Source organism: Clarias gariepinus, chromosome 12 (assembly GCF_024256425.1).
Source record: "Clarias gariepinus isolate MV-2021 ecotype Netherlands chromosome 12, CGAR_prim_01v2, whole genome shotgun sequence".
Lineage (NCBI taxonomy): Eukaryota > Metazoa > Chordata > Actinopteri > Siluriformes > Clariidae > Clarias > Clarias gariepinus.
Genome location: NC_071111.1, coordinates 16,151,867 through 16,178,356, shown reverse-complemented (window position 1 = coordinate 16,178,356; position 26,490 = coordinate 16,151,867). Strand labels below are relative to the sequence as shown.

The following is a 26,490-nucleotide window of genomic DNA, read 5'->3' as shown; positions in this document are numbered from 1 at the left end:
AAGTCACTTTCACTGCCTTCACGCACTATTTTTGCAAATGTATCTCAGTGTGACCAATAGATCAATGATTTCCATCCCTTGGATCTGCAGTTCCAGCCCAATTCTGACACATGCAGCTCAATATCCATTCACTGAAGCACTGGCATATGAAATTCATCTTACTTACTAAGGTGAATCATTCTCATGTGATTCCAAAGCTTCGTTTCAAAGCTTGGCTTCAGAGAATCAACTCTATTTTTTTTATTCAACTCCAGACGCATTTCTGAGATGAAGGTATTGTGGTGACTTGAAAAGACGTTAGACGTTATATAAGTATGTAATTTTAAATTAACAGCTTTATTGAACGTGTTCTGAATGAAGCGGTGTAGCGTGTGCCACAGCATGCTTCATAATATAGACCAACTAAATCCACATTTAAATTCTTTTGCTGGCTATTTTTTTAATTATTGAATTTCACAGACCAGAGACTAAAACACAATACTCCGGCAAGTCGAAGACACTCAATTCTGTTCGAGTACCAGACATTATTTGAAGGATAAGAGAAATATTTCCCTACACTGGTTTGCTGTGTGCCCTCTAACAGCTGTACAGATGTCCTATCCTGATAGAGGTGTCACAGACAGTGATGATTGTATCTCGTCTTGCCACAGCATTGTGAAAGTGTATCAAGGGTATGGGGAAAAATAAATGTTGCTATACACAAACTTAATTCCTTTCCACTTTATTCTCAACCCTTAAGTAGTATTTTCCTAGGCTGTTTTTTTCAAGAGCTGTTTATGTCACTGTAGCTCTGATTAAGAAGGAGGATTTTAAAAGATTATATTTTGGCGCAAAAACTAGAAAAAGCATTATCTGTATTAAAGCAGCGATGCCTTGAGCGATGGGAGGGAAATCAGATGGCAGAGGGATGCTGGGATTAGATGAACAGAGGTGCAAGCCTGACAGCTCGTCTGGGCTTAACGGAGAGACCTGATCCCCACCGACACCTCCTTCAGGCCACAAATACCATAGATCCCAAATCAAAAAATCATTAGACTGATGAAAACAGCCCTGAATGGCAGGACTCAGTAATACACCAAAGCTAAATGTTTTTCTAAAAGTACAAACATCCACCTTAATGTTGCAACTTTAACTACGTCTGTTCATGAGAGCAATCGTCGGTTTAAATCTGGCTGCTCTTCACCACCTGACAACCTGTTGCCACTTTTTTCCATTTGACCAAACGTTGTGCTGCATGCTTCCTGAGCCCGGGCTCTATGGGAGGCGGCTTCATTTGGCAACGGCTGCTGTGATGTAACAGCCTGGCAAGACAGGATGTTGTTTTGGCCACAACCAGGAACTCTTTGTCTCCGAGATGTTATACCTCAGGATATAAATAATCAGAGCATCATGGGAAGCGCGCGTCCTCCCGTGTTCCGTTTCGTCATGGTCTCGATTTGGTGGTGGTGCGCGTCTCATTCAGAGCACTTGGCAAATCGAGACCGATTCTTCTAAACGGGCTCACTGTAGCACTGATGCTGATTATTATTGTTTTCTAGTATGACTTTACCTTGCCTTTTAGTATCCAATCATTTTGCAATGTCTTCTAATGTCAATATTCATTATGCTTATGTTTCATACAATATGTAGCGTTGGAAGATTTATTTGTATCCCTATAAAACTTTCCTAAGTTTAATAGAAATCTCTAGTTCCATTTAAATATTTCTGTCATAGTCAGAGGTGGATAGAGTAGCCAAATGTACTCAAGTACAGTTTTACAGGGGGTGGTTAGAGAAATTTCTGTTTCACAGACGTACTTTGTGATTTTAATCCCGTCCAAATCTGCCATGTCTGTCTCTCTCACATGACCTCTGTAAAAATTCTAGAACAAATTACCTACTGTTGTTCAGCAAACTCGGCGGTCCTCTGAGAAATCTAATCCCGTCCGAATGCGGATGTCTGTGATTGCCGAAAAAGTTTTTTTCCAAAACGCGTTTTCTTTTGAGTTTTGGTCAACGTGAACTACCGTAATATCTCTAGTGCGCCGGTATTCAAGTTTGCACAATAATGAATGTAGATCCTGGACATGTGGTCTTGTGCCATGCTCACATCTAAAACACAGACACTCCTACCTCCGTAATAAACACGGAGATGTTAGTCACCTCCGAATGCATACATAAAAACTCAAACGTTGTTTGAAAAACTAGTCCTGTCCGAATAGGGATTAAGAGTAAAAAAGTATTATGTGAAAGGATGTTAGAGTACTGAGTAACTGTTTCAACCGTAATGTCTGATTTTATTTTTTTAGAAATTATGTAAGCAGTCGGACAAAATAATAGAATAATTTACAAATTGCGACATTTCCAAATAATAAAATTACTGAAATAAATGTAATAGAATAAATTAATAAAACTAAATATCTTAATAACAAAAAAGCAAATAAAAAAAATAAGAAACACAAATTTCCTAATCTCCCTTTTTCCACAATATAAAGGTTTTGAAACAAATACCTACTGTAGGTAACATATGTATGTTTGAGAAGTGTAAACTATTTCCTATGTAAGATATACGGTACTGTATAATCAGTTGCCCTGCAAATGATGCAGCAGAAAATAACATTGGAACATGTACAAGAGGTCTCACTTTACCATAAACTGTGTCGAGCAAAAGAAATGTAAGACACTTATATATATTTTAGCCTCTAGTTTATTTGCTAATTATATATATGTTAAGACTGCAACATTAAATACAACAGCTAAACTAACCGCGACATGTTTGCTTTACTGTTTACCATTGCTGAAGACAACCTTTTCCCCCATGCTGAATGGTTAAACAGAGTCATGTAATTATTGTTGCTACATTTGATTGGTGAAACAGAGTCACGTGGTAGATCCATCGGCTGCATTTCTCTGGCAAAAACAAAAAATATAGAATAAAAAAGTTTCGAATAAATGGTTAGAAAAGTAACGAGTCGAGTGTAGCCGAATGTAGCAGAGTAAGAGTAGCATTTCTTACTCAAGTAAAAGTAAAAACTAAAGTAAAATCAGTAAAACTACTCATAGAAGTAAAAAATTTTCAAAAAGTTACTTAAGTAAATGTAATGGAGTAAATGTACCTCGTTACTACCCACCTCTAGTAATAGTTCTGGTTAATATTCATACAGTTAAAAAAAAAAAAAAAAACGATAAGATAACTTTGAAGAGCTAATGCTTCAAAAGCTCATTATACAAACTAGACCACTGAAGCCAGAATTTAGCCAAACTGCAGTGCAGAGACTGAGGAAGATTAAATGATGAGTGACTTGGAGGTTGAACTAAACGATCACAGGAAGAGGGACTTGAATCTAAGGAAAGATGCTGAGATGATACCCCCGAGCTTATCACAGTGCTACCTAATAAACTTTCTCAGCAATAGTTTTCCTATCACATGTGTCTGTGTGTGTTTGCGTGTGTGCGTGTGTGTGGAGGGTAGAGGCTGAATCAGCTGTTTTGGAGAAAGAAGACTTCAGGGAACAAAGCAGGAGGTATTATGTAGCTTTAAGGGACTCTATGCAGTGGTTAAATGCTGGCACAAGTGTGTTATTACAGCACTATAATGCTGTTTTTGCAGGAAACGCAGTGTTTCATTCCTTACACCTTTTGCACGTTTTTCGTATCTGCTTGTGCACGTTTTTCGTATCCTCTCAGAGATGAGACGAGCGGTACATGCTGTGATTGTGTGATGCACAAACTCTGCATTTGTGTCTGAAAAAAAAAACACTTTGCCAAAAAGGCACAAGTGGGTCCAATAAATTTTTAAACGGGCTTTGAAGTCACCCTCCAGTTAAGCACATACAGGATGCTACTTTCTGTTCTCAGCCTTTGTAAGACAAGTAAAATAAAGTCTTAGAAGTTCATGCAAATGAGATGTGCGCCAAACCCACCATCTCTCTCTTTCTCTCTCACTTAGCTGACATCATTCCAGGCTAGAATCGCTACAAAGCTTAAATCTAAGCAGATTAAAAACATCAAAGATGAAGCGATTGAGTTTCTGTTGAAAGAATGTTAAAAAAAACGGCCCAAATTTAGACCTTAATTGAGAAAGCTTGCAATGGGAGTAAACCTGAGAGAGAAAACTCTTTTTTTTTTTTTTTGGAACAAAATGAATTCCACATTTCCTTCCTTCTGATGATTTCTGTATAGCAGAGCAAATCTATTGTTTGTGGCTGAGAAAAAAAATCCTTGACAACCACTTCCTCACCCACACACTCCGAAAGGGAGGAAGTACTGAGAGAGAGAGAGAGAGAGAGAGAGAGAGAGAGAAAGAGTGTAACAAACAATCCCAGCTAAGAGACTGACAGTAAATAAAAGTACACTTGAATGGCATTAAAGCACTCCACTCTCTCACTTGTTGGTTAAAGTACACCTAATTTACTTCGCAGAGGCAACGGCCGACCAAATCATTGACTGAAATGCAGGGAGTGTATCTGACGGCACCAGATCTGCCTTTCGGACAGCCATAACTCGTGACAAAGTGGACATTTTGGAAGCGTAATAGCTTACTTCATATTCCATTAACACCGGGACGGGTCAAGATCTCAAGGGTCGGGATACATCAAAAGCGCCGGTTTGGAAATTTCCCAGAGTACCAGTCGGGCCGGATCCTGACAGTCATTACTTAGTTTGAGCCGGAAGATATTAAGCCTTCACTTGGAGGGCAGACAGGCAGCGCTTCTTTTAATTACAGCGTCAGGGTCTCTTCAGTAATTGTTTCTTTTTTTCTTTTTTTTTTCTGTCTGGTCGCTAAACTCTCTGCAGATCACAATATATAAGTGTGGCCGTTCTGCTCGTGATTATTTCTCAATTCGATTGTTCGAGAAATGGATTCCTAGTCTTCATTTCCTCAGAGAGAATAAAAGGGAAGGGAGAATAAAGTGAAGAGGAAAAAAGAAAAGAGAGAGAGAGAGAGAGAGAGAGACTCCCTTTTGGGGAGTGAGGTGAAAGAAAAAGAGTAAGCGAATAGCTGACAGACAGATGAAGTCATCTTTGAAAGTGTTGGCCTGCTCTAATAAAGTAATCCTATAGGTCAACTAACGTGATCTAATCTCGTTACCTCGTTACTCTCCGCCCAGCGAAGAAAGCCACCGTCATACAAGGCCTCAAACAATGCAGTTGATTCAGGCGTTGGCCTTAAATCAATTTCGAGATGCTTCACAGAGCTACCAAATTACTCCGTTTTCACTCTGATGGAAGCTTTTGTGTTTCTCTACGTCGCCTAAATTAAGGAAGGTGAACTCCGCTACCATCTCTCGGACGGAAAAAAAGGCACTGATCTAATTAGCGTCCATAAAAATCATCTGTGTGGTGTTTAAAGAATGAACATGCATGTATTCGGAACGTTCCTTTTTTTCCCTATAATTATGTCGTGTTTGCTCTTATCGCAGTGTTACGCTATGTGCGTGTCCATTACAGGATACGATCTGCTGAGCTCAGTGTAGCTTCTGTCCTACATCAGCAGGTGAAGTAGGGTACCAGCACAGCAGGCTTTGCCTTGAGATCCAGTCTAATTCAATCAGATGTGTAGTGCTTCTAACAGCACCCTTTAATTAAACATGTCTCGCGCACGGAAACACTGCGGCGTACGGGACAGCCGTTCTCTCGCTGTGACGGAAATATGACTTTTGTTCGAGCTCCTTCCATTCCATTAAGGAGGAATTTAAATGGAAGTCTGGTGAGAGAAGGGGAGAGAAAAAAATGAATAGCTAATCATTGGAGAAAAAAAAGTATTCTTGTGATGAAGGTCTGAAAGTCTTCATTTTATTCATTTAGTGTTGCTTTTTTAAGAACTTGAATGATGTTGCCTTCATTACTGTCAACATAATCTCAGGAGCACAAAGACTTGCAGAGAATTGCAGAGTGAGAGAATGAGATGTGGAAGTGATGCACAGAGCGCTGTGTTTGATGATAAGATGTGTTGGCGTGCTGACGGTGCAGGAGCGCTCGGTGCTCGTGTCAGGGGCTAATCTGCTGACCGCAGGCATCCTGTTGGTCTCTCCCGGTCAGTGGGCTGCAGGAGCGATGGGTTATCGGGCGCCGAAATACGATCAAGGAGACGTCAATATGGTCGCCGTAATCCCACTGCTGTGGCCTTCACTGCCGCGTGATCAGAGCAGCTGATGATTCTCATCTGAACAATAACAACGCCAAATGAAATGCTCATGCTCTGCTTCAGTCGGTAACTGTCCGGAAAACGAGCCTTGTTTTTTTTCTTTGTGTGTTTGTGTCTGTGTTTGCTTGCTTGTTTTTTTATTGCAAAGTTTAAGATTTACACCAGGGCTTGTTATGCTACTGTTATGCAAGCTCCTGGTCTGTATACCTCCTTTACTCCTGACCATATGTGCACACAGAAGATGTCTGTGCTGGCAAAAAAAGAAAAAAAAAAGTGCTAATACTACATAAAGCCCTGAAAAAGAAAAATGGTATTCATCGATTCAGCTGAACTCAGTCATTCTGCTGATGGCATGGTAAATTGGCAGAGAGAAAAAGGCAGAACAGAGTTTTATGCTGTTGAAAATAACTAAAAGAGTGACTGACTTGCTTTGTGTGTGTGTGTGTGTGTGTGTGTGTGTGTGTGTGTGTGCGCGCGGCAGCCGCTGTGAGAGAATTCGTTGCTACGAGACTCAAGGTAAGAAAAAAAAAAGGAGGCTCGAGTAAGAAGTTCATTAAAACCAGGCTTCTGAATGAGCCTGTTCTCCATGGAGTCCCTGGTCACCAATCTTTTGTTCCCGTCAGCCTCGGTAATTACTATAATATGTTAACCCGTTCAACCATAACACCTTAACACACTCAGAAGCGGCTGACTTCAGTCCAGGGATTCTTTACTGCTCTACGCTTACACCGAATCAGCATTTCAGATTTGGTCTTATCGTTCGGGTGATGCTCCACACCGAGCAGCTCCGGTTTACAGGAACTCTCTGGTGAATCCGTCGCGGGGGAAACGCGTGAACTTTAAGCTTCGTATCGGCCGCTGTTGCCATAGGATACTGCTACTTAATTAAACGTGGAGGATCTCTTGCAAATATCACCTTTGCCAATATAATTGATCGTACATGCTAAAAAAAAAAACGCATGCGAGTGAATATCTTTGGTGTATTTTGATCATTCTTTTTTTAATAAGTTTTAAAATGTCAACTTAAAACTAGGTGCAGTTGTTACAGTCTCCCTCTGATGAATGAAAAAAAAAAAACATTATATTTGCAGCCTACTTTGGAGTGTCTACTCATGCTTCGATGCTCGGCTTCAAATGAAAGGCAAATATGAAATTATTATGGCAATTTTACAAAGCCTTTTGAATATGAATATGAAAATCAAAGCCCTATTTGTCCCTCTAGAGGATAGTTTCTAGTCTAAAGTAAGTGCAGGAATATCTGAATTGCTTGAAGGTTGTGCTCCCCTCGCTTGCTTAATAACGTCAGGCAGAAAAGGGAAATATTTTAAAAAGATTATGCTAATGGAACAGGCCTCTATACAGCTGATACGCTTTATTGTGTGCAGTCGGAAACATTCAGCTTTTTTATCGTGATCATACTGTTGCTCTCACTCACACACCACTGTTACACATTAATATGTCCATGCAAATGTCATTAATTAATTCTAATTATTGTTGATTTCTTTTCTCCCAAGCTATTTAAAATCGTATTAGATTCGGCTGTAATGATTTTATATATATATATATATATAAAAAACAACCAAACCTCAGATGTCTCGTCACTGCCAGCAACAGCTGTTCTTTCTACATGGTTTGTTTTGCACTAACACTCAGTTTTAGTCGGTTTTTAATACTTCTCTCTTTCTCTCTCTCTCTCTCTGCTTGTTTACTGATAAACACACTCCTTTATGACTTTGCTCTTTTATTTCCGAAATCACAGAAGAGACATAAAAAGCCAAGATCAGGCCGAGGTCAAGATCGTCCTGATATTAGGGACGCTATCCTCGCCGTCTTGCTGTTCTGTGACATGAACTGCACATCGCTTTGCTTGTGTGTGCATGTGTGTTACGTGCGTCCCTTTGAGAGAACGAATGTCAGAAGTCAAAACTGCAGAAATGTCCTCTCGGTTTTAAAATGTCCTCGCAGTCCCGACCCACACCGACCAGGCGTTTCGGCTCGGGATCCATCAAAGTGTGTTTTTGCTTAAGAGAATGTTTTCTAAATTACATATTGTAATGTTAATGTGATCACAGCGTGACACTAAACATTAGTTAAAGTCCTCTTGTGCGCTGATATTCTCCGTGCATGAATTTGTGTGACTATTAAAACTTTCCAAATGAGCTATAAAGACTAATGCTTTTGCCGTCGTATTAGCAAGACTGGATGCTCGGGAAATAAACATTAGCTTTGCCAGCTAAACACTGATATCACTGATAATTAGGGAAGGGAATCGCAGAGGACATGATGATACGACATCAGCACGATAGGTAATGATTCGATCTGCATCGCTGTTTTGTTAATATCATGACTGAAAATAATTATTTTAGGGGGGCGGGGGGGATTTACCGGATCTTCTCCCTAATTTAGTCGTATCTTATTGCCCCTCCTCATCACTAGGGGGCTCCCACATTAAGCGGAAGAACAGGAAGAACAGAAGACTATCACATGTTTTTTCTGAACCACATGACGCCAGCCGGCCGCATCTTTTCCAACTGCTCGCTCACACACCGTTGGGGGCGGAACACAATCGGAGGACACCACTATCCGCGCTATCAAAGAGCCCTGATTGATGTGAGAGCACGGCCAATCAGCTCTCTTCAGGTCCCCGCCTGCGGGAGGCTACAGCATCACCTGAGAATCAAACTAGCGATCTCCAGATCATAGAGCGAGCACTTTAACACTGCGCCACTTGCGGTGCCCTATTACTGAATCGATTTCTACTATTGGTGCCTATTTTTTAGTAGTAAATAATAAAGTATTTTGGCGTAAGCTTGACGTAGTGGTACCACAAAGGGAAAAAGTGCGCAGGTAGTGTTTACGTTTAAAACTAGAACTAGAACACACACACACGATTATCTTCTAACTTGTTTTTCTATTTTAGGTAAGTTAACTACTATAGAACATACTTATAACTAAGTATGTTATAGAAAGTTTAACTTTTGTTTTTTTCTTTTTAACAAATCCTCACATTGGGAATTACGAGGAGAAGTTATGACAAGTTATCGGGTGGAACTGAGCTGATGAGTAGCGCTGGCAATCACTATGAACGCTACACTTTAATTTGTTTTCTGTTTATTTCCACCAGTTGATAGCTTTAAGCTGTTTAAACTGTTGTCATCTATGTTCCTCTTAAAGCCCTGTCCTCAGGTAATGATGATAATTAATATTGGACTTTAAGCTGCGGAGAAAAAGAGCGTAACACACAAGGTTACACACAAGTAACACACACAGTTCTGGTAGTAATAAAGAGTGGTGTTGCCCGGGGCCTAGTCACACACTATGATGGAAAAACAAGTACTGATTATAGAGTCAGGATTAGGCCTATCATCAGCCTCTGTTACTATGCCTTATTTCATTTCCTGGTTATGAAAGAACCTAAAACTAAATTTAAAAACTCACACTGCTGCGAATGCTTTTTAAATGCTATGATAACAGATATAAACTCCTTTGCTTATCTGGAAAGGAGAAGAGAAAGGCAGGGAGAGAGAGGTTATCCTGGCATGGCAGTAGCCGTGGGTTAATTCACTGTAGCCTTTCTCTCCCTCTATTGGCTCGGCAGTGGAGCCACATCAGCACTTTTAATATGACTCTTTGGAAATGCCTGCTGCACGATAATAACCAGCCGCTTGGCAGCTCGGAGGGAGAAAGAGAAGAGAGCAGGATTTGTCGTCGTTAGAAAAAGAACACCGTGCTAAGGACAGGTGCCGCGCAATGTGTTTACAACACTGGGCCATAATTAGCTCCTTAAAACTGAGAAAAACAAAGCTGTCCAACACATTAGGCTCTGCCAGACGTCTTTTTAGTTTTTGTGACCTTTCCGTGGCACTGAAGACGTCCTGAAGGTGTCTCTATGTTACGAGCCCTGCTGGAGACGGCCGCCTTTAATGTATTGATATGGACAGATTTGTATCCACGGTGTGTGGAGAAAGTACAGGACAATGTTGGAAAAATAACACCGCCCCTTCCATCCAGCATCCTTTTTTTTCCCTAAAGAAGTAAGGGCGAAGCTCTCACAATGATCTCTTAATTAAGCTCAGGAACTGTTTCACATGGCCTTCCCTGTACAGTGATTAAAGGAAATGGCAGACAAAGATGGGATTGGCATGGCCAGGAGTACTGAGCACTCAGATTTATAGACCTGCGAGAGCTCGGGGGGGGGGAGCCTTCCACCATCCATCCACCAGACTACATCTCTCGGGATGACATTTGGATGCCCTTTACTGGTTCATGCCTCCCTCGGCACGGGCTTAAACTCGTATCTAAATCCCTTAAGTCTAACACAGACGCATACGTCTGAGATGAAACCAGGCCCGAGTATGCATGCCATACAACGCCTTGCCTGTGTAATGGTGACACTCTGACGGCACCTTACTAACCTTTAAAAGCTGCAGGAATGGACAGCAACTCTCCTTTACAGGTGTGTTTACTTGCTTTGGAGTTTTCTAGCGTACACGCACTCTTATGATGAATCATGCATTGCGTCAGCTTTCTTTTGCTTCACAGTCCAAAACACGAAGGGAAAAACATGTGTATCTAAGCCGTTAATAATTAAACTACAGTTCACAGTAGGTATGGAGAGCATCGGATGTACAGTAGATGCAGATTCTCTGCGTTTGTGTGAAGGACACAGCGTCAATCTCTCAGCCTCATGTTTTTTTTTAAAGCTGTGCTCCAGAAAAAGAAAAAAAAAAGTTCTGACACGGCTATAACGTGAAGAAAATCATAAATGCCTTCTAATAAGGTGTGTTTCAGGGTTTGAAAGCAAAAAGTGTAGAAAGTTTGTCGTCTTCTATACCGTTTTATCCTGTATACAGGGTTGCGGGGGGGCCTGGAGCCTATTCTAGGAGATGCTCTGGACAGGGTGCCAATCCATCGCAGGACACACACTCACACACACTCATTTAAACACTGTGGGCAATTTCGGAACAACAAATTAGCCTAAATCTGCATGTCTTTGGACTGTGGGAGGAAACCGGAGGAAACCCACCAAGCACGAGAGAGAACATGCAAACTCCATGCACACATAGAAGCAGGATTCAAACCCGGACCCTGGAGGTACAAGGCGACAGTGCTAACCACTACGCCACCGGGCGCAAACTGACATTTTATTACACACTACTCTACGTTAAGTGGACCACTTCCATCCATAATTCCATTACAGCAGATGCAGACACACAACGATGTGTTTAAAAAGACACTTTTTCTTCTTGTTGTTGCTGCAAGTCTCTCTGACTTGTAAAGTCAATCCAAAAATCTAGGCAAAGTTACACTGACAAAACATCCCAGTATACTGCCAGAAAACAATTCTTAACAATACCTTAAAAATGCCCAGGATGTACAATGAATTGTTTTTGCTTCTCATTCTCATTATTATAAACGTAATTCTGTCCTAATAACATTATTTAAAAAGGTCACTGTTCAAACAGCCCGTATAGTAAACTTTATCTCAGATACACACACACCCACTGAAAACTGAGAGAGACGTGGCGGTGTTCGACGCTGCCTGATTTCTGTAACCTTTCACCCAGCCCAAGCTGCCACTCACACACAGCATCTGGAAGGGACTCTCAGCTCCCTCAGGACCAGGGAGCATATTATTCACCGCGCTCGCTCCAATCCGCCCCTCCCCAAACTACTAACCTAGGAACGGCCTTCCAAAAGCCACTGCTTTTATTCGAGGTGAACGGGAGGTGAACATTTAATCGTTATCTTATTCTGAGATCTATGGTGACTGACGCCTTTACGGAGCAAGAAGAAAAACAAAATACTGAACAATTCGTTCAAACAATTATATGGTGACTGTGCATGTCTAAACACCATGAAAATTCTCACTGCATTGCTTTAGAGGCTGAAGCCCTCGGGCACATGCTCATGACTTAACATGGTGTTGTGTAAAAAGGCCACAATCAGCCATTGCTTTCCTTGACAAACGAAAAGAAGAACGACAGTCACTAGGATTCAGACATGCTCACCCCTAAACCCGAATCTGACCAAATCAGATCTGATCAGCCAGTCGCATGCTCGCGGGTGTCAGGGCACATCTTAGATCAGATGGTCCACACAAATGACTTCTGACAGAATCCTGTATTGCTTTTATGCAAAAATATGTACACCAACTGCTGTGATTTTCTGCATTCCCTTGTGTACACATGTTTAGAAATTTTACTTTAAGACTCAAAAGTAAAATTGTTGTCTTCTGTGTGACACTAGGTTGTGCGACGACAAATTTATCCTCTTCTACAACTCTATACTTTAAATACAAAGTTGTGTTGTATTGTGTTATTTTCATTATTACATTAAACCTGTAAACTTTTCTCTTTGTCCAGTTTTACTTTCATACAACACCTTCCATTCATGTCCTCAGACACGTTCCTTAAACTCAAGCAGAGACTTTAAAAGCAAAAAAACTTGATGAGTATGTTGAGCTGCAGTAAAGTAAAGACTTATTTTATATAAACCAACACCTCTTATTAACCCAAGTAACATCAAATTAAAACACAAATGCAGCATCACAGTCAAACTCTTGTAGCCCAAAAAAGAAGAAGAAGAAAAAAAAACCTGAAGTGTGGTTACCACTGTCGGGAACTTTATTTCTCTGATGCAACAAACTGCAAGAACTCCATAATTTAACCTTCACGTGCTGTTCGATGTTTAATCTCGCTGTGTACCGTTGCTCCAGGCCGCCTTCTCCTTAAGTCTTAGTGCAAAAGAACTGTAACATTTATTTAATCTTATCTTCATCTCACTTTTGAACAGTATATATAATCCTGATAGGATAGCTGGTGTGTGTGTTTGCACAGGTGTAAGTATAACTGAGAGATAAAGGGGAATGGGATCTTTTCGGGTCGGGTATTGCAAACAAATGACTTTCGAGCTGAGATGGACAAAATGAAAGCAGAACCTTGTCTCTCACCTATAACGACAATATAATAATCTGTGGTATAAATCTGATTTTGTGTGTGTGTGTGTATACTTATTTAAGTAACTGTGCCTGGCGTTTACATCTCCATGGAAGAAAAAACGTAATGCAGCTAGATTCTTTGCTAGCTTGCTAAATTATACTCTTGAAACAGAGAGAGGGGGGAAAAAAAGCATGAAAACAGGTCATTTATTCATCTTCACTAACTGCTTATTCCTGGTCAGGGTCACGGTGTCCAAAAACTAACATGTATGAATTACTACTAAATCAGCAAATGATTTGCAGGCTTTAATATTCTAAAAAAGTATTGCTACAACTACATTACTCCAGCTCTAGCAGTGCTTTTCCTTCAGTTAACAGACTGGAACATTTGCATGCTCGTGTACTCAGCCGTTTTTTCTGCTGACTGCATTTCATTTTGGAAGCGAATCTGAAATTAAAGGCTACCTGCTGTACGGAAAATGGTTATGCTCTAAAACTGTTTAGGTAAGCAGCACTGATCTAAATGTTTCAAGGTGAAGTATTTCATAGGTAAGTATTAAGTAGTAACAGTGTACAAACAGTAGTCAGGGTTACTGTTTATCATGCTATAATAAATACACAAGTATATTGTTTACTAGTTGTCATGTGTATTTCATGTTCATTCTGACTCATTGCTACTTCGCTGTTAATGTCTACAATGCTCAGAGACACGATGTCACTGTATTAAAACATGTCAAATCTTTTTATACAGTAAAACTTATTAACAACTTTGTTAACAAAAACGCTGTATCAAAAAAGCCGATACATAAAATAAAAACCTGCTTAATAGTTAGATAATGACTATAATGTATATAAGAAATACAAAAGATTTATAAGTGGAGAGAAAAACAGTTTAAGGATCTAATACATATAAGTATAATTAAGTCAAGCTTTGATACACACATACACACACACACATACTATAGGAGTCAAAAGTTTGTATTTATATTCCATATTCTAGAACAATACTGGATACTTTTTTCAAAACTATAAAATAACACATATGCCATTTTGATTGAGCAATAACAATTGTTAGTCAGTTGTTATTGTAAGACACAGAGGTCAGCTTTTCTAGAAGATCTCTTTCACAGACAGTATTGAGAAAAGAAAGAAAAGAAAATCAAGCACCATGGTAAATCAGGTGCTCATGAAGTTAATCTCAGCCAAGCAAAACCAAAACTTCACTTTATTTAGAGTCACCAGTTAGCAGCACCTCAGATTATAGCCATTATGAAGGCTTTACAGAGCAGAAGTAGCAGAAATAACATCAACTGTTCAAATTAAGAGTATTGCATATTTTGAATGCCTACAGCATTGTTTTCAATTGAAAAAGAAAAAACATGTATCAGGAAAAAACCATGAACACCGTGGTATAGAGAGAGAGAGAGAGAGAGAGAGAGAGAGAATAACTTAAATGGTATCTAAAAAAAAAAAGTAAAAAACCAATTAGAGTAAAATTCCATCCTAGGTAGATTTACAGAAATAAGTAAATTCCTGATGTAAATGTATTCCTTATGAGAAGGTCAGAGGCAAGGGTGTGTCGTAATCTGACAGACATCAGGTAGAAACCTTGAGAGAAACCAGACTCAAAAGGAAATTATTAATAATTCCCTTAAATAACTGTTTCATGTGTAGTCAAAAAGTGCAACTGTGTAACTAGTAATAAATGAGCAGCTTCTGAATATGAGCATCACAGATGTTTCTGAATTTATTTCTCAGTTTCAAAACGAAACACTGCACTCTCTTTTGTATTTTTGATTTACTACATATTCACCTTTATCCTGGACCTTATATTCTCCACTGCTCTATAATGCTATTTGCACATTTTACTCAACATGTTCTCATCGGTTCCTGATGTTTCGGACAAGCATCGGTACTGTATATTGGTATAAAATTTATATACAATACCCAGATGTATATACAGTATAGTCATAGTCATGTAAATACTTATACGGCAAATAAAAAAAAATCACCTAGTGTGAAGAATAAACCCTATCACTGAGTTGTAAAATGATCCATGACCTTGAAAGAAAAAAAAAAAAAAGTACACTCATGGAGGTTCGATGTTTACTCTTCGGGCTTTATAAGTGTTTTTAGAAATGACAGGAATAAAAAAATGAAGGTAGGGAATAATGAGTGCATCCAGGCTAGCGTACTAAACAGGGTGTCAAAACACAGACACACTACTTAGGGCGGTAGTGGGCACGTAGTCATAGTAACACTCCATAGTCGAAAAAACAACTTCCTTCCTGTGTTGTAAAAAAAAATGGGAGAGCCGATAAAAGCTCTCGCTCTGTGCTGACTCGCATTTTCTCTCCATCCATCCCTCTCCCTTCTTTTTCCTTTAGCTCCCTTCCCCCTCCCCCTTCTTCTTCTCCTCCTCCTCCTCCAAAAACAGCATCAAAGCCATCAAAATGGTAATGTTGGGTATGAATGAGACCCCCATCCCCCACCCACCACCGCCAAACTCTCTGCTACTGCAGACTTTTTTTTTTTTTTTTTGCTCCATGTTAGGAAGAAAACCAACACCGCCACCTCCTCCCCCCCCCCCTGCTCTCACAAAATGGAAGCTTCCACTATCAAACTGAAAACGCTCGAGACAAACAGGACAGGCGAACAACCAACCAACACCCCCCACCACACACCCCCTTTTCTAAAAAATAAATAAATAAACAAACAAACAAACACTTCACACGCCTCTATAAACTCTAAACACACACGCGCGTTATCACACACAGGGTTTCATTAATGAGGTTTTTTTGGAGTTCGGTGCTGTGTGTGAGACACGGTGTGATGTTGCAGAGGACACGGAAAGGAGAGAGAGAGAGAGAGAGAGAACCGAGGCGCTGTTCCAAGTGCTGAAAAACTGCATTCCGGAGGAAACGCGATCGATTAAACTTAGTGGGACAGAAAACGCTTCACACACACACACACACACACACACACACAGCATTGAACGAACGCGATTAGAGATTTGTGTTAAACTTTTATCAGCTTGATTTAAAATAAATAATAAATGACGAGGTTAACTTTATAACCAGGACGAAGGACAGAGAACACTGGGATCTGTTCGTGGTGCTGAAACAGAGCCGAGCAGCTTCTCTCCACACGGCACTAAAAACAACTCCGAGTGCAAAAGCAAACGGAAAAAACGGAAAAATAACGAAATCTGCCGTTGTTAATTCTTAGTTAATCCCATAACTAACTGTGCGGGATTTAAAAAAAAAAAAAAAAAAAAGTGAAAGCTCGAATCAAACGCAGCCACGTCGTCATGTGACCCAGGAGGAGAAATAACAGCAATAAGCTCACAACCGGCCATAGAAAGAAAAGAAGTGACTAATTAGGGGGGGAAGTGCTTGTCTATACTTCATATTGGACACATTTCAATAATCATTCGAAATACTTTCTGCAGAAATGTGTCTATGTGTATGTAGGGGGGGAGTTGAAGTCAACACTTAAAAAGCGCCCTTTCATTTCAAGCAAACTACTATGGAAGAAACCAGAGACATGTCGACCTGCGCAAAATGGACGCTAATATTCACATTTCACGCACTTAAAGTAGCGCGTCCCACACAAGCGTGTCTTCTCTCCTAAACCTAGACTTTTTTATTCATATCGGGTGTGTTGTGAGTGAGTGAGTGAGTGAGGGAGAGAGTGAGTGAGTGAGTGAGTGAGCGAGGTCGCGACATGAAGAGAAGAGCATCAGTGCAAACTATGGAGGAGTAAATAAGAGGAATAATGTTTCTTACTTGTTTTTCGCTTAGGGCTGTTACTCTGCTCTGCCTTTCGTGTAGCTGTTTCTTAAGCTCTCCGTCCTACAATTGAACACAATGACAATATATATATTTTTTATATGTAAATTGTATAAAATGGATAAAATATATATTGTTTATTTATTTTGTATTGATTTTAAGTTGAACTGGTATTACTATAAGCAAAGTCACGCTGCAAGGACGTGAAAATCCCAACAAACTCCACACGAGCTAACTGCTAACGCGAACATGGCGAGATTTTAACGGCGATAAAGTTTAACTCTCTCACACACACACACTTCCCTGCCTGCTTTTTATACACACAACGACTCGGTTTTTTTCGCTTTTCCTGCGGCTCTCGCTTCATCTGTGCAACTAGTCTGCACAAAAACAAAACAGGAGAAAAGAAAGGGTCGAAACCGGAATAAACTGGAAAGTGTTGAAGTTACAACGTATCAGGGAGGAACAAAGCCGTTAGCCGCGGCTCACACAGCGACTCTCGCGCTCATAAATATTCAAGTCTCGTGCTGTTCTGGCTACACACACATATACACATACACAAAACACCGCATTATTAGACTAACAGCTAGCCTGAGAGCATGAAAGCTAGCTCTTACACACACACACACACACACATACACTGCTGTTGCTTTGAAGAAGAAAAAAAAACACGACCCTAAAAATAAGTGTGCTAAAAGTACATTAACAATCTAATGTAGTGGAGACGTTAGCACCACTTGTTTTGTCATTTTCACAAAATGTCACCTCGATGAATTCATCTGTACACTCGGTTAGAAAAGCCAGTGAGGGTGGAAGAACTAACACACACATATACACACACACAGACACACGGCGATGTTTCAGTACCTGATGACATTGGATTTCCACTTTCAACGCCTCTGGAAGGCCTTGTAGTTCCATGTTCCGACTTCAAAATCACTTTTCGTCCACTTTCGATGCGTCGAGAAGTTTCCGTACACCGAGCTTGAGATGTGTTTTTTTGTTGGTGTTTAAAAAAGCCACACGAACAGTAGGAAAGAAGAAACTCCTCGCGCTGCCAAAAGCAAGTTCTCGCTTCTTTACTGGGCAACAAGACTCATCGCTCAGTTCAGCCTGTACACAAAGTGCTCGAAACACCGCGGAAACACCTCGCCGCTCCGACACAAACACTCCCACCGACACAACTTACCCGCGCCTGAGATACCTTTTGTCGATTTGTTTTTATTTCTTTCGCTAATTTAGAACTGAAATCGGAGGGACTAGATTTTTGTCCAAGTCCGCGGCTGGATTTCACTTTGCCTGAGGAAAAAAAGTTGCGCTTCGGTTGTCAATGCTAATTCGGAAGTTCCCGGATGGAGCGGTGAAAGAAGAGCGGAACTCCCCCCTCCTCCTTCTCCTCCTCCTCATCTCTCTCTCTCTCTCTCTCTCTCTCACACACACACGTTTGTTTTACAAACATTTTTTACTACAGCTAATAACCACCAAGTACTTGTTTGATCTTTTATCTCGTTTCTTTATCTTTCTCTGCTTTTCCTTAATTTTTATAAGTTTACACCACCTAAATGTTCCCACAAGGTCAAAACTGTCAAATCTTTGAGAGGACATACAAAACATACACCCCACCCAACCTAAATGCATACACATGTACACACACACACACACACACACAAACATACAAGCATACATTCCAGTGTACATGTCCAATGTTCAGGTAAACCATGGAAAATGAATAATGTTACAATGACAACACGAAAGAATCTCTTTCATTGTTCATGTTGTGTTTACACTGCGGTCTGTAATTAAAGTTTGTTTTTCTTGTGTCTTTTAAGCACCGGTGTATTATCCCCTTCAGTTTTATTTAACGTAGTTTATGCACTGACCTAACATAAATATAAATATACGCCACATTATCGTTTTGTGCATTTTGATTCGGATTTAGTCCCATCTGCTTAAGTAGCATTGTTATTCCACCAGCAAAAGTGGTCTGAGTGAATAAGCAAGGCATCAGGCATTAATATGGGCAGTAAGTGACACACAATGGCCTTTCTGAGCTGGATTAGGTTTGCAGGGAGGACCTCCCCCCCCTCCTCGCTATAGCCCACTGTCCTTGGGGCTGTTCATCACTTTTGTCCTCAGTGTTCCCCACCTCCAACCTAAATTAACACCCCCCCCCCCCCTCCTCCTTCTTCAGTGATTAAGATGCAAATATATGCACCACTGTGCTTTAACTTTACTAGCACTCAGGTACATGATAAATCTGGGGGTCAAACACTAATATTTATATTATATACTACAACTATATGTATTTATAAAAACTATTTTTTTTTTTTACTTTCGTGTTACTTCGGTGTTGGTACAACTTATTGTTTTAACATTAAGGCATGTTTCTGGTGTCTTTCGTTTTTTTGGGGATCAGTTTTTTTAATTGGGAACGTGAGACTCTACAACAAGTTATTTTACTATACTGCCTGTGTAGGATACATCAATCATATACGTACAGTATATAATACGGTGTTAGAGTTATAATGTTTATATTAATGAGTCAATTTGAGTGACATATACAACTTATGATGTTATGACAAAGAACAAAGAAGAGTCGAATTACCACAACAACATAAACAACAACAATAATAATAATAAACAGAGTAAAACATGCCAAAGCAAGCCCCATATCATGTACTCTTCTTCTGATTTTTTCTAGTCCTAAGTGTCTCTTTTCCTTGTCTTAAATATCCCATGACAAGCAGCATGGTCTGTATCTGGCTCTATATTTTGCCACTATAAGTTAATCTTCACTATTCTGGCACACTCTGTAGTACATACAGTAGTATGCGGTTTTGCACGTCATTGTCTCGCCCCTCCCACTTCCGCCTTTCGCCCGCCTCCAGACGGCGTGGTCGAGTTCCCCAGCCAATCAGGAGTTGCGGTGGGGGCATGACGTCTACAGACAGGAGCTGAAGAGAACCAATCAGCTCCTCAGGAACGGGCTGGACAAACAGGAACTTGATACGGAGCCGATATAACCTCAGCACTTGTTTGTTTCGGGTTTTTTTTGTTTTTTTTTAACAAAAGCCCCCTGTGTTGAAAAGCCACCTGCTGTAACAAAGCACGTTTCAATGACACAAATAAACACCGGAAGAGTTTATTCAGAACTGTATGTCTTCATTCAACGATGCTGTTCGCTAGGATGATTACACGACCTCTGTGTGGAAAAGTAAACAATGAACGAGTAATCTAGAATAGACGAGCTGTAACACACAGGAGTTTACTGTGCAAAAACTTACCCTATCAGTACAGATTTATTTCACGTTGAAATCTAACCTGATTATTTACACGTACATAAGAATTATCTTGAATTGATTTGCATTACTTTATCCAATTCCTTGTGTTTTATGAATTAATATCGGCAGTGTGATTATTAAATACACTACATACAATATACATAATAAATATAACAACTTGGCAGATGAGTTTGGTTAGTGGGTCACCCCCTGGCTGTACATCATAGACCCCTGGGAGGCGTTTGAGAACCATGATGTTAGAGCTGTATGTCTTAGATGCACTGGAACCTCAATACAGGTATGTCTTTAAAAAAAATGTGTACAATAATATTTGTCCTAATTTTTCATAATTTTTTTGTACTTGAACTTCCCAGACATGGCATCTATTTTTATTGATATTATCATTATATTCAAGTTTATATCATTTATAAGTTATATAACTATATACATGTGTTTTTGCTAGTATAAAAGATCCACAGACATTTTGGCTATGCTTCATGAAGCCAACTTTAAGAACCAAGCCATTATATTATTGAACAAGCTCCAGCACCATGGACAGCTCCTAAAACCGCTTTCCGTTTTTACTGAGGTTACTGTAGAAACATCTAAAACAGGTTTGAGTAATAGATAGATAGATAGATAGATAGGTGGATAGATAGATAGACAGGGTCATTGGCACTCAAGACTCATTTCTGCCCACAAGGACCAAAGGCCAGTCCAATCTGGTCCAATCGAACATAAACATCAATGTAGCACAATTTCCTGATGTTATGCCTGAGCAGTGTGTAATATATATACATACACCCATGCTTAATATATATAAGTCCATGCTATACATGCATTCATGCTAAATGTCCCCAGGCATAGTATTGAAAGAGGTTTTGGAAAGGAAGTCATGATTCACTGTGTCAGGCAGACTTCCTCCCCCATCCTGCACAGGGAGGCCTGTTTCTCTGTTGCTGCTTTGCTGCTACATCAGCTGCTACTTTCATTTCACGGCTCAGCAGTGAAACTCTCGATCTCCTCTCAGCAGATGAGCAGCTTTTTTTTTCAACATGCCAACTGTAAGGCTATTATCTCCTGCAGGATCACAGCAAAAAGTTGACTTCCTTCTGCTATATTTTCTCACTATTTACAGTAAGGGGAATATTTTATGTGGGATAATGACAAAAGATTTATTTCAACCTACTATATTAAATCATACCTTTGGTCAAAAGGAATATTTATGGAATTTTATTTCTGGGTTGCAAAAGGGACATAACTGGAATCAGGTGACTTATATCATGGTGGGTCATTGTTTAAACCCAGGATGATAAATTAAGCAGGAATTTAATCAGCCATTCTGTGTGGGGTAAGTCCTGATATGGCCATAAATCAAATTAATTTGCTTCCTAGTTTAGTCATGAAATTATAACTCTTTCTGACTTTCATTTTTACATCAGCAATGTTTATAATGATAAATATAAATAAGTAAGCTGAACTTTTTAGACATTTTTATCAAATAACTATTTTTTTTTATATAATTCAAAAGTCCAAAAAATCATAACCATAAAAGAATGTGTGGTGCAAGAAATGTGTTGAGAAGAACTCACAAATTATCTTATTATTATACAAATGATCTAATAACAAACCAATTAAGAAATATATGTATACTGTATCGCCCAAGTCTTCACTCAAATTTATACAATGAATATACCATGCAGGAGTAGCAGTATGTAGGTCTATTACCTCAGGGACACAGTGACCTTCAAATGTCTTTTCTCTGACTGGCCTTGTAAGTCAGGACATTCTTAAATGTACCAATTACATCTGACATTTAAAATGTAAAATATATGACTGGCAAATAAGTCTTTCTTAACCAACCTACATCCACTCTTATACACAAAATATTCTGATTGCACTATTAATAAATATATTACCTAAATATTAGTACATACAGTATATTTCCCTGTAGTAGACTTATAGTATAACATGCTAATGCTGCTGATTCTTTGTAGAGGCCTTTCCTATATGAGTCTAATGGTTGATTAAGTGAATAACACTGCTTCCTGGAATAGAGCAGTCTCTGTCACTTGTGCTTTGCTGTTACTGTACACATCATGCATGGTGAGCGTGGCTGAGGCGCCCTGGGCTGTGCTTAGCTTACATTATAATCTGCCAAGCTTTCTGCTTCCTCCAGGCTGCTGGATGAGTAAGCATGTCAGCTAGCCAAGTGGAAAACAGCAGAGACAAAAAAAGAAAGAGAAAGATGAAGGGAGGTGTGAGAAAAAGAGGTATTGGGACACACTCTAAACCCTGCCTTTCGTTAACTTCTTCAAATTTTGGCATAAACCCTGCTTTTATAAATAGTGCTGTGGTAAAGTGTTAAAAGCAGGCACCCTTCTTACCAGACACTATTTGTATCAGCCTTTTAGATGTCCTGAACATGCTGGATTACCAAAAAAAGAGAACACAGTTATCACTAGATCTACAAGCTCACCAGAGCTAAGGATTGTGTAAGGATCACATATAAAGGTAATAAGTGATTGCGCTGAAGTTTAGTTTTGAAACTAACAAACCAACTGATTTGTTTTGGATACAAACTAATTGATCTAAAAAAAACATCTACAGAAGCATTTATGATTGAAATTTAGTGAAAAAAGTTCCAGTATATTTGAGAAAATGTTGTATCCTATTTAGCAGGTTTAATGATGACTACTGTAGATGGCAGGATTTTGAAAAAGTGGTTACCAGAATCTTTTCTTCAGTCAACCAAGAAAAAAAAGAACTATTAACTTTTACAACGCCCTTTTTTTTTTTTTAGATATGTACAGTATGTTGGATCATGTTCAATGATATATTATACAGTATTATACTATACATGGTTATATAGTCATACTACCATACACTGCTTTCAGCTAGTACACCTCATATATCAGTTAATGATGCATTCTGGACACTGATAGTTTTTAATGAATCACCAACAAGCAGATAATGGCATGCGCAGCAAATAATGTGTTACACAGAAGCCTCCTACCTGAGGAATCTGATTATTCACATAATCTGTTTTAATAGATTAGAACAGATAAGTAGACCATCATAACAGGAGAACAAATTGCAATAACATTTTTTAATTGGCATTTTTATACACAGAATATTAACTTGCTCAGTGTTTAGCTATTGATTTATTATTTGTGCATACTAAGTAATTTTTAATATTGTTAAAAAAGGAAAATGTCACTGAATTTAGTAAAATGTGTTCTCACTTTAAAAATGGCAAGCCTGCATTCATGGCACAGAAAGTAAATTGTGTGTGTAACAATATACTTATATTCATTTTGTTTCTCTGCCTCATGATGATGAACATTATTGTTGCTGCCGCTGATGACGATCTTCCCCTATTATAAAGGTAAAATAATGTATAAAACAATGTAAAACACAACTTTTATTGTCTATTCTTAAGAGTTAAAACAAAAAAATCAAACCCAAGGGCAGCACGGTGGCTTAGCACTGTCACCTTGTTCCTCCAGGGTCCGGGGTCAGTTCCTGGCCATGTTCGATTCCGCATGGAGTTTGCATGTTCTCCCCGTGCTCGGTGGGTTTCCACGGGGTACTCCGGTTTCCTCCCACAGTCCAAAGACATGCAGATTAAACTAATTGGTGTTCCTAAATTGCCCGTAGTGTGTGAATGTGTAGATTGGGACCCTGTCCAGGGTGTACCCCACCTCGTGCCCTAAGTCTCCTGAGATAAGCTCCTGACCCCTACAATACAAATTGATTCAAAAACTGAATCAAAAGTATTTTTTTTTGACTGTCTTTAGAATATGAGCCAAGCTTCTGTCATTCCGTTTGTCTAGCAGTGTTTACAGTCATGCACTTACTGTAATAAATAGAGATAAGTGAGTACTAAACCTCAGAGACAAATGATTATGAAATGTGGCCTCAGTAGTAATCTGGGCTCAAGTGAAAATTTGCAGCAGGACAATGTTTCACTGGTCCAGTCGTTCGATAAATGCATGCATACAATAAATAAGTAAATAAGGAAGAAGAAGTGTCCCTGTTTTCTGTAAAAGGTGCAGTAAATACCTGCCGCGGATTAACCCTGTGTGCAGGTCGAAATGACATCGCTTCACATAGTAATGCGCCGCCTCGTATCCTATAACTACTGTAGAGGTGCTCAATCACTAAAGTGGTGCTCTGTCATTTTTTAGTTGCCTCAGTGAATAAAAGCACTGGCATGGAATATCGCGCAAAGCCCGAGGTACATGAGCCGAGGGAGGGCCACTTTGCGTTAATGAAAATACATTACGCTGCTTTTAATATCAGTAGGCACTCAGACCTGACTGTAAACATTACTCACATGAACATGTAAAGTCAGTAGCGCTGTGTGTCATAATGAAAGGTCATGCGCCGAGTGAGCTGGAGATTTCTGTACTTTAAAACATCTTTCTGGCTACTACTGTACGAAGAGCAAGAGCATCCTTCTGAATGCCTTGTAATTGAAGTAAAGAAATCTCGAGCTCATACTGTACAGCACATGACCTTTCAGTGGTATGTTCATATAAGTAATGTTTACAGTCAGATCTGAGTGTCTTACTGCTAATAAAAGCAGCATTCGCTAAAGTAAACCTTGCTTGGCTAATGTACCCTGATTTTCCATGCAAATGCTTTTATTCACTGTGGATGGAAATCAAAGCATCTGGATGAAACCCTCCTGGGAAGAACAGACCTGACACGAGAATCAAACTGAGGTCACAGTGCTAATCAGTACGCAACCGTACCGCCAGAACTGACACAGTGACAAAAAAAATAATGTTTTGGTTCCCAACCAGGGAGACCAGGACCGAACATGCTTCCTTTCTGACACATTGCATTTTTTTTTCCAAGCTGCGTGTCGCACAGTATTGCAACACACTAAGATGATAGCTGACACCTGCACAATAAGTGCAGACAACATACAGTGCAATAAGCGGCCGGTGTCACTGCGACTGAAAAGAAAGAGAATAACCCCATTCTTCTCATCCTGAGAGCATGGCCAATTTTGCTCTCTTGGGCTTCTGTCATTATTCGAACTTGCATAGTACCTTATGATAGACTGAAAGCTTTTGCTATTACACCCTTCAGGAGCCCTGCATATTTATCTTGGTTCAGATCAATCAAATCATTAGACTAATTCACAGACTATTTCCCAACAAAGTGAATGTGAATCTGAATGCTGTTGCCGTTCACGCTTCCGTTCGTTTCAGCTTTTACTTAGCTGCCACGTCTTTATCCCACACACGCACACACACACAAAGGATGAATTAATTCCTTATCATGAAGATGAACTCTCTGTGCGGCACAGTTACATGATTACCATTTTGCCTACTCAAGTGGAAGAACAAACAAACACTCGTTTATAGGCCATCAGGCTCGTGAGGCATTAGTCATCAGTAGATGAGGAGGATGTTCAGGGAACAGGCAACGCTCTAGGGACTGCTGTCAAATCAAGATCTGGGATCAGGGTTGGTGGATTATACTGGGTCAAATATTTATGTAATAATTTTGTTTTGTTTTTTAACTCATCCTAAAACTGTACATTGGACAGAATCGTGCTTTTATGTCTAATTATTAAAATATTAACCTTGGCATAACTGTAATGAATGCAGTCATAAAAGTAAAAACAAGTCCAGTAAGTGGGTCGTGCATTTTGCTACAAGTATAAAAACAAGTTTAATTACAGACACAAACAAGCAAGTAAATTACTAATGAGAATTAAACATTAAATTCACCAGAATGCCTTCCCTAATGCCATATAACAAATGCTCGGAACATGTGAAAGTTATATTGGCCAGGAAGTTGGCTTTAAAGAAATCTAGTATTTTATTCACATTGGACAAAATTCTGTGTGTATTTATGTAACGACTCCATTAATATATAATTCTGATACACACTATCCCTAACAGTCTAATATCTCTAGCTAACACTAGATAATTGCTATTTCACTACAGTGCTGATGAATGCCTGGTGATTCCTACTGCAAGGTTTATATTAATGTGCTTGAAACTTATACAGGGAAACATACTGTATGGTAGAACCTTCACGTAAATGGATTGCAAAATGTAAATGATCATGGATTTAGTAATGGTCTCTGTTTATACAGACAGAATCTCAGAAAGCCTCGCACCTCCAGGGTTCGGGTTCGACTCCCACCTCGGGGACTGTGTGTATGGATTTTGCATGTTCTCCCCGTACTTGGTGGGTCTCGTCCGTGTAATACGGTTTCCTCCCAAAGTCCAAAGACATGCAGATTAGACAAATTGGTGTTTTCAAATTGCCATTATTGTGTGAGTAAGTATGCGAGTCTTTGTACTTGTGTCCTGTGATGGATTGG

General features: G+C 39.6%; 1 protein-coding gene across 3 annotated transcripts in view; it reads right to left on the bottom strand.

The window, feature by feature from the left end:
- Nucleotides 1-18,202, bottom strand: part of phf21b (PHD finger protein 21B) — a 78,304-nt gene extending 60,102 nt beyond the window's left edge. For 2 of the 3 annotated variants that reach the window (XM_053508130.1, XM_053508131.1), the window contains exon 1: nucleotides 17,725-18,202. In XM_053508130.1, the coding sequence (XP_053364105.1) occupies nucleotides 17,725-17,778 (54 nt within the window). In that variant the 5' untranslated portion in view covers nucleotides 17,779-18,202. Of the gene's footprint in view, nucleotides 1-16,854; nucleotides 16,921-17,724 lie in introns of all 3 variants that reach the window. The other variant, XM_053508129.1, reaches the window with a different exon arrangement.
- Between the last annotated feature and the right edge of the window lie 8,288 nt (nucleotides 18,203-26,490).